General features: G+C 38.1%; 1 protein-coding gene across 1 annotated transcript in view; it reads left to right on the plus strand.

The window, feature by feature from the left end:
- Positions 1–8,820, plus strand: part of EN1 (engrailed homeobox 1) — a 9,041-nt gene extending 221 nt beyond the window's left edge. The window contains exons 1-2 of the mRNA XM_082262442.1: positions 1–242; positions 8,212–8,820. The exon at positions 1–242 is cut by the window's left edge and continues 221 nt beyond it. Of these exons, the coding sequence (XP_082118568.1) occupies positions 1–242; positions 8,212–8,528 (559 nt within the window). The 3' untranslated portion in view covers positions 8,529–8,820. The remainder of the gene's footprint in view (positions 243–8,211) is intronic.
- Positions 8,821–9,172: the final 352 nt, after the last annotated feature.

Here is a 9,172-nt window from a genome sequence, read left to right on the forward strand (position 1 = left end):
GACCACCAACTTCTTCATCGATAATATCCTCCGACCAGACTTCGGCTGCAGGAAGGAGACTCCCGGGAGAGAGAACGTCAACCCCTCCCCCAACCCCGACCCCCCCACCGACACCCCCAAAGGAGGGGACCCCAATTCTACCATCATCATCACCGCACCCCAAACACACAGCAACAAGTCCGACCCCCTGGTCTGGCCTGCCTGGGTCTACTGCACCCGATATTCCGACCGACCGTCCTCCGGTGAGTGCCCATCGGCCGATCTCTGTCTGTCTGTCTGTCTGTCTGTGTGTGACCTCCCCGGACTGTGCGATCTCCCGGGACTGTGCGATCAACATCGCCCGGAATACCGAAACCATTGTAAATCGCTGCCAATTATTATTTACCAACCAAAAATCCCCAATAATCCGTAATAATAATATTATAAATTGTGTATAATAATAATAATAATAATAATATAATAATCCAGAGTAATAATATAAATTGTGTATAATAATAATATAATAATATAATAATATAATAATCCAGAGTAATAATAATATTATAAATTGTGTATAATAATAATATAATAATATAATAATCCAGAGTAATAATAATATTATACATTGGGTATAAAAATATTAATATATATAAATCCTCTTTAATAATAATACCCCCCCCCCCCCCAGTGATTTCACCTCCTGGGGGGGCAAATAATTATTCACACCGACCAATCCTCGGGGAGATCGGATTTCTATGGCGGAAAGATTCGCTCTTTTATAGAAAGTGAAAGTAAAATGATTTCCGATCGATATCCGACCCACATCGGGGGATTTATTCATGTCACCCGATTCACATTGATCGATAATTTCCCCCCGACTTCTGATCGATCAAACAATCCTCCAATACAGATCGCTGTCATAAAATAATTCATATCGGAGTGATCTATATAATACGATAAATATCGGCGCCATGTAATAAAGTGTAATATAATAATAATAATAATAATATATCGGCGTGTGATCGAATGTTATAGAGGAAATATCGGTGAGATTTAATATATATATATATAATGTAACAATCTATCCGATCCTCGGATTCCTCCTCCATACATCGTATAGAAGATGATAGAATTGTAGATTGTCAGCTCCCGGGATTCCTCCGGAATTATTATCGTACATATAAATCCAATATAATATAATATATATGGGGTGTGATAGGAGATATATATAATATATATGGGGTGTAGTAGGAGAGATATATAATATATATGGGGTGTAATAGGAGATATATAATATATATGGGGTGTAATAGGAGAGATATATAATATATATGGGGTGTAATAGGAGAGATATATAATATATATGGGGTGTAGTAGGAGAGATATATAATATATATGGGGTGTAATAGGAGAGATATATAATATATATGGGGGGTGATAGGAGAGATATATAATATATATGGGGGTGTAGTAGGAGAGATATATATAATATATATGGGGTGTGTGATAGGAGAGATATATATAATATATATGGGGGTGTAATAGGAGATATATAATATATATGGGGGTGTGATAGAAGAGATATATAATATATATGGGGTGTGATAGAAGAGATATATAATATATATGGGGGTGTAATAGGAGAAATATATAATATATATGGGGGGTGATAGGAGATATATAATATATATGGGGGTGTAGTAGGAGATATATATAATATATATGGGGGTGATAGGAGAGATATATAATATATATGGGGTGTAGTAGGAGAGATATATAATATATATGGGGGTGTGATAGGAGAGATATATAATATATATGGGGTGTGATAGGAGATATATATAATATATATGGGGTGTGATAGGAGATATATATAATATATATGGGGTGTGATAGGAGAGATATATAATATATATGGGGTGTGATAGGAGATATATATAATATATATGGGGTGTAGTAGGAGAGATATATAATATATATGGGGTGTGATAGGAGATATATATAATATATATGGGGTGTAGTAGGAGATATATATAATATATATGGGGTGTAGTAGGAGAGATATATAATATATATGGGGTGTGATAGGAGAGATATATAATATATATGGGGTGTGATAGGAGAGATATATAATATATATGGGGGGTGATAGGAGAGATATATAATATATATGGGGTGTGATAGGAGAGATATATAATATATATGGGGGGTGATAGGAGAGATATATAATATATATGGGGTGTAGTAGGAGAGATATATAATATATATGGGGGTGTGATAGGAGAGATATATAATATATATGGGGTGTGATAGGAGAGATATATAATATATATGGGGTGTGATAGGAGATATATATAATATATATGGGGTGTGATAGGAGATATATATAATATATATGGGGTGTGATAGGAGAGATATATAATATATATGGGGTGTGATAGGAGATATATATAATATATATGGGGTGTAGTAGGAGAGATATATAATATATATGGGGTGTGATAGGAGAGATATATAATATATATGGGGTGTGATAGGAGAGATATATAATATATATGGGGTGTAGTAGGAGAGATATAATATATATGGGGGGTGATAGGAGAGATATATAATATATATGGGGTGTAGTAGGAGAGATATATAATATATATGGGGGGTGATAGGAGAGATATATAATATATTCCAGATCGGAGTAATAATTAGGAAATATTTTCCTAGAAAGAGATCGGGAGGTGAGAATTGTATACAGATCGCACAGATCTCCCCCCCCCCCCCCCATACAATCCTCTCTATTATATACATTGTATATTAATGTCCCCCATAATACACAGATCGTACAACCTGCCCGACCCCCGAGACAATTATAAAATACACCGATATATACAATTATCATTTCTATATATATATATACAACAATATACACCGATCTATATACAATTATAGTCTGCATTGAGATATAAAACTAATATAAACATATATATATAATTATAATATAATATACACCGATAATATATATACTGATCTATTTATACAACAATATACACTGATCTATATACAATATAATATATACCGATCTATATACAATATAATATATACCGATCTATATACAATATAATATATACCGATCTATATACAATATAATATACACCGATCTATATACAATATAATATATACCGATCTATATACAATATAATATATACCGATCTATATACAATATATCATACAGAAATATATTCCTTGTCGGTCATTTGTGTAATATCGCTCTGTACAGATCGGTGTGTGTATATCACCCCCAGTATATCAGGGACAACACTCCGAATATAATATAATAATTTATTTAGGAAGAACATATAGAAAATAACAATCGTATTATCAATAACGATATTTCAGTCCGATCTTCCAATCACATTTCTTCCTCAGAAAATAAAAACATTCCCAAATACAGAATTACACCGACCACCGACATCACACCGATAATAACAACAATAATCATATATCTATATATATAATATATACAATGTTCGGACTCATTGTGAAATGCCACTTTTATTATTATTATTATTATTATTATTATTATTATTATTATTGATATTTGATCTCCGGGATCGCAGGAAGATCGGTGACAGATGAGATCAGAAATAATAATTTTCACATCATCAATAATTGAATAATCGATGTATTTATTGTGTGAAAATCAGGCCCAGTATATATAAATATATCTCTGTATATCTATGGGTCATAATGGAGTATACAGCTATAGTATATATATATTATATATGGATCAATACAGCAATAACATCGGCCGGGTACAGCAGAAACAGATTCCCCCCCCCCCCCCTCATATATTATTATTATTATTATTATTATCCTCTGAATTGTAGAATTTCTGTCTATGAATGGATAATATAATTATTACACAGAGATCGGAGATCGCTCCGACATTTATCGCAGCGCTGTGCACAGGAAACATTCTCCTTCCTCTATCAGATAAACAGACCGAGCGATATAATGACACATCGTACGATTTCTATTATTTTTATATTGAGGAGAAATTTCTGTCTGTGATTTCCTTTTTATCTCACAGATTTCATGTTCTGCCCATTTACACACCGATGTGATTGGGGGGAGGAGGGGATTTTCCTTTTATAGTTCCATGTTATTTTATTACTTTATTTTGTTGCTGCGACAGATCGGTACAGACATCGTATACAGATTGCTGGGGGGGGGGGGGGGGGTATGACCATGGAGGATAATAATACAAATCTATAGAAATTGTAGATTCTGGAGATGACTCAGCAATACAGAAATATCTCTCCAATTATTATCGTATACAGATCTATCTCCGATATATACAGAGAGAATATTATTTCTGGGATAAAATCCGCCGATCTGATCTGTTCTCCCTCCTCTGATGTGAAGATATAAAGAAATAATTGCAGTGTGTGTGGGGTGCGGAGATCTCTATTATTATTATTATTATTAGATCTCTGACATCGGCCGTGCTGTGTCCGATTAGTAGAAGTAGTATTGGTGGTAATATGGGTAGTAGTAGTATTAATATTGGTGGTTGTAGTATTAATATTGATGGTGGTAGTAGTAGTATTAGTATTGGTAGTAGTAGTATTGGCGGTGGTAGAAGTAGTAGTAGTATTAGTATTGGTGGTAGTAGTAGTGGTATAGTTGGTAGTAATATTGGTAGTAGTAGTATTAGTATTGGTGGTAGTAGTAGTAATATTGGTAGTAGTAGTAGTGGTATTGGAAGTAATAGTAGTATTAGTATTAGTAGTAGTATTGGTGGTAGTAGTATTAGTAGTAATATTGGTGGTAGTAGTATTAGTAGTAATATTGGTGGTAGTAGTATTAGTAGTATTGGTGGTAATATTGGTGGTAGTAGTATTAGTATTGGTGGTAGTAGTAGTAGCATTAGTAATATTGGTGGTAGTAGTAGTAGTAGTATTGGTGGTAATATTGGTGGTAGTAGTATTAGTAGTATTGGTGGTAGTAGTAGTATTAGTAGTAATATTGGTGGTAGTAGTATTAGTAGTAATATTGGTGGTAGTAGTATTAGTAGTATTGGTGGTAATATTGGTGGTAGTAGTATTAGTATTGGTGGTAGTAGTAGTAGCATTAGTAATATTGGTGGTAGTAGTAGTAGTAGTATTGGTGGTAATATTGGTGGTAGTAGTATTAGTAGTATTGGTGGTAGTAGTAGTATTAGTAGTAATATTGGTGGTAGTAGTATTAGTATTAGTATTGGTAGTAGTAGTAGTATTGGTGGTGGTAGTATTAGTAGTAATATTGGTGGTAGTAGTATTAGTAGTAATATTGGTGGTAGTAGTATTAGTAATAATATTGGTAGTAGTAGTAGTATTGGTGGTAGTAGTATTGGGGGTAGTAGTATTGGTGGTAGTAGTATTAGTAGTAATATTGGTGGTAGTAGTATTAGTAGTATTGGTGGTAATATTGGTGGTAGTAGTATTAGTAGTATTGGTGGTAATATTGGTGGTAGTAGTATTAGTAGTATTGGTGGTAGTAGTATTAGTAGTATTAGTAGTATTGGTGGTATTAGTAGTAATATTGGTGGTAGTAGTAGTATTGGTGGTAGTAGTAATATTGGTGGTAGTAGTAGTATTGGTGGTAGTAGTAATATTGGTGGTAGTAGTAGTATTGGTGGTAGTAGTATTAGTAGTAATATTGGGGGTAGTAGTATTAGTAGTATTGGTGGTAGTAGTAATATTGGTGGTAGTAGTATTAGTAGTATTGGTGGTAGTAGTATTTGTATTGGGGGTAGTAGTACTGTATTGGTAATATTTGTATTATTTGTTGATATTTGGTTTCATTTTCATTATTATTACTTTGTATCAGAGTGAGTAATGAGCGGGCGGGGGAGGGGCTTCACCTGAATGACAGCGGACAGCCAATCACATTTCATCACCATGACCCCGGAGTGTGATTGGTCGCCGATCTCCATTTCTCTATAATAATGGAAGAAATCGCTCTGATTGGATGATTTCTCTCCTCATCATTGGAGCAAATTATACCGAAAATAATCACAAATCCCATCCCCCTCTGTACAGCACTGGGAGGACATTAGAGTGTAAACTCCTCTGTACAGCACTCCGGTATATGTCAGAGATATAATAATAATAATAGTATGGGGGAGGGGGGGCATTAGAGTGTAAGCTCTATGTCAGAGATATAATAATAATAATAGTATGGGGGAGGGGGGGCATTAGAGTGTAAGCTCTATGTCAGAGATATAATAATAATAGTATGGGGGAGGGGGGGGCATTAGAGTGTAAGCTCTATGTCAGAGATATAATAATAATAGTATGTGGGGGGGGGGGGGGGGCATTAGAGTGTAAGCTCTATGTCAGAGATATAATAATAATAGTATGGGGGAGGGGGGGCATTAGAGTGTAAGCTCTATGTCAGAGATATAATAATAATAATAGTATGGGGGAGGGGGGGCATTAGAGTGTAAGCTCTATGTCAGAGATATAATAATAATAGTATGTGGGGGGGGGGGCATTAGAGTGTAAGCTCTATGTCAGAGATATAATAATAATAGTATGGGGGAGGGGGGGAATTAGAGTGTAAGCTCTATGTCAGAGATATAATAATAATAGTATGTGGGGGGGGGCATTAGAGTGTAAGCTCTATGTCAGAGATATAATAATAATAGTATGGGGGAGGGGGGGCATTAGAGTGTAAGCTCTATGTCAGAGATATAATAATAATAGTATGGGGGAGGGGGGGCATTAGAGTGTAAGCTCTATGTCAGAGATATAATAATAATAGTATGTGGGGGGGGGGCATTAGAGTGTAAGCTCTATGTCAGAGATATAATAATAATAGTATGGGGGAGGGGGGGAATTAGAGTGTAAGCTCTATGTCAGAGATATAATAATAATAGTATGTGGGGGGGGGCATTAGAGTGTAAGCTCTATGTCAGAGATATAATAATAATAGTATGGGGGAGGGGGGGCATTAGAGTGTAAGCTCTATGTCAGAGATATAATAATAATAGTATGGGGGAGGGGGGGCATTAGAGTGTAAGCTCTATGTCAGAGATATAATAATAATAGTATGGGGGAGGGGGGGCATTAGAGTGTAAGCTCTATGTCAGAGATATAATAATAATAGTATGGGGGAGGGGGGGCATTAGAGTGTAAGCTCTATGTCAGAGATATAATAATAATAGTATGTGGGGGGGGGGGACATTAGAGTGTAAGCTCTATGTCAGAGGTATAATAATAATAGTATGTGGGGGGGGGGGGACATTAGAGTGTAAGCTCTATGTCAGAGATATAATAATAATAGTATGTGGGGGGGGGACATTAGAGTGTAAGCTCTATGTCAGAGATATAATAATAATAGTATGTGGGGGGGGAGGGGGACATTAGAGTGTAAGCTCTATGTCAGAGATATAATAATAATAGTATGGGGGGGGGAGGGGGACATTAGAGTGTAAGCTCTATGTCAGAGATATAATAATAATAGTATGTGGGGGGGGGAGGGGGACATTAGAGTGTAAGCTCTATGTCAGAGATATAATAATAATAGTATGGGGGGGGGGAGGGGGACATTAGAGTGTAAGCTCTATGTCAGAGATATAATAATAATAGTATGTGGGGGGGGGGGGACATTAGAGTGTAAGCTCTATGTCAGAGGTATAATAATAATAGTATGTGGGGGGGGGGGGGACATTAGAGTGTAAGCTCTATGTCAGAGATATAATAATAATAGTATGTGGGGGGGGGACATTAGAGTGTAAGCTCTATGTCAGAGATATAATAATAATAGTATGTGGGGGGGGGAGGGGGACATTAGAGTGTAAGCTCTATGTCAGAGATATAATAATAATAGTATGGGGGGGGGAGGGGGACATTAGAGTGTAAGCTCTATGTCAGAGATATAATAATAATAGTATGTGGGGGGGGGAGGGGGACATTAGAGTGTAAGCTCTATGTCAGAGATATAATAATAATAGTATGGGGGGGGGGGGGAGGGGGACATTAGAGTGTAAGCTCTATGTCAGAGATATAATAATAATAGTATGTGGGGGGAGGGGGACATTAGAGTGTAAGCTCTATGTCAGAGATATAATAATTTTTGCACATAGTAAATATTTGGGGGGTCTCTAACCCCTCTATGTGTCCCCCCCTGGGGGTTCAGTCTGCAGTCTCTAACCCCTCTATGTCTCCCCTCCCCCCCTGTGTCCCCTCTTAGGGCCCCGGACCCGGAAGTTGAAGAAGAAGAAGAATGAGAAGGAGGATAAGCGGCCCCGCACGGCCTTCACCGCGGAGCAGCTTGCGCGCCTGAAGAGCGAATTCCAGGCCAATCGCTACATCACAGAGCAGAGGAGGCAAACCTTGGCCCAAGAGCTGAACCTCAACGAGTCTCAGATAAAGATCTGGTTCCAGAATAAGAGGGCGAAGATAAAGAAGGCTTCTGGGCTGAAGAACGGATTGGCCCTTCACCTGATGGCCCAGGGACTCTACAACCACTCCACCACCACGGTGCAAGAGAGGGAGGAGAGCGACTGACCCCCCTCCCCCACCCACCTATAAATATATATATATATGTACGTCACAGAGCCCCCTGTATAGATTTCTATCAGGTAAGGACCCCCGGGACCATCTGCCCCTCCTCCAACCTCTGTGATTTCTGGGGGACCCCCACCCCTGACTGTGGACTCCCCCTGGAGGGAGGCAGCAGAACTTTCCTTTCAAGCCAAAGATTTTATTATGTTGAGGAGGAGCCTGTTCCTGGGGGGAGTTCCGAGCCGGACTGGAGAGCCCCTCCCCCCAGGAGCGCATAACTTATTTTCTATGAATAAACCGATTATTATTCCACCGGAAATGGAGTTCATCGTCTGGACATCTTATTCCTGGGCTGGGGGAGGGGAGAGTGGTTTATATAGGGGGGGGCATTCTGCCTCCCCCCACTGCTTTCCACAATCATACCTGAAAACTGCATCCGAATCTGTCCGATATCTGACACGACTTCTATCCAACAACCCCCCCCCCCATTCACACCTGCCACCAACCCTACACCCCCCCCATAGAGCCCTCCTCACCATACCCCCCCCCCATTCACACCTGCCACCAACCCTACACCCCCCCCCCATAGAGCCCTCCTCACCATACCCCCCCCCCATTCACACCTGCCACCAACCCTACACCCCCCC

Source organism: Pelophylax lessonae, assembly GCF_965119305.1.
Source record: "Pelophylax lessonae genome assembly, chromosome: 6".
Classification (NCBI taxonomy): domain Eukaryota; kingdom Metazoa; phylum Chordata; class Amphibia; order Anura; family Ranidae; genus Pelophylax; species Pelophylax lessonae.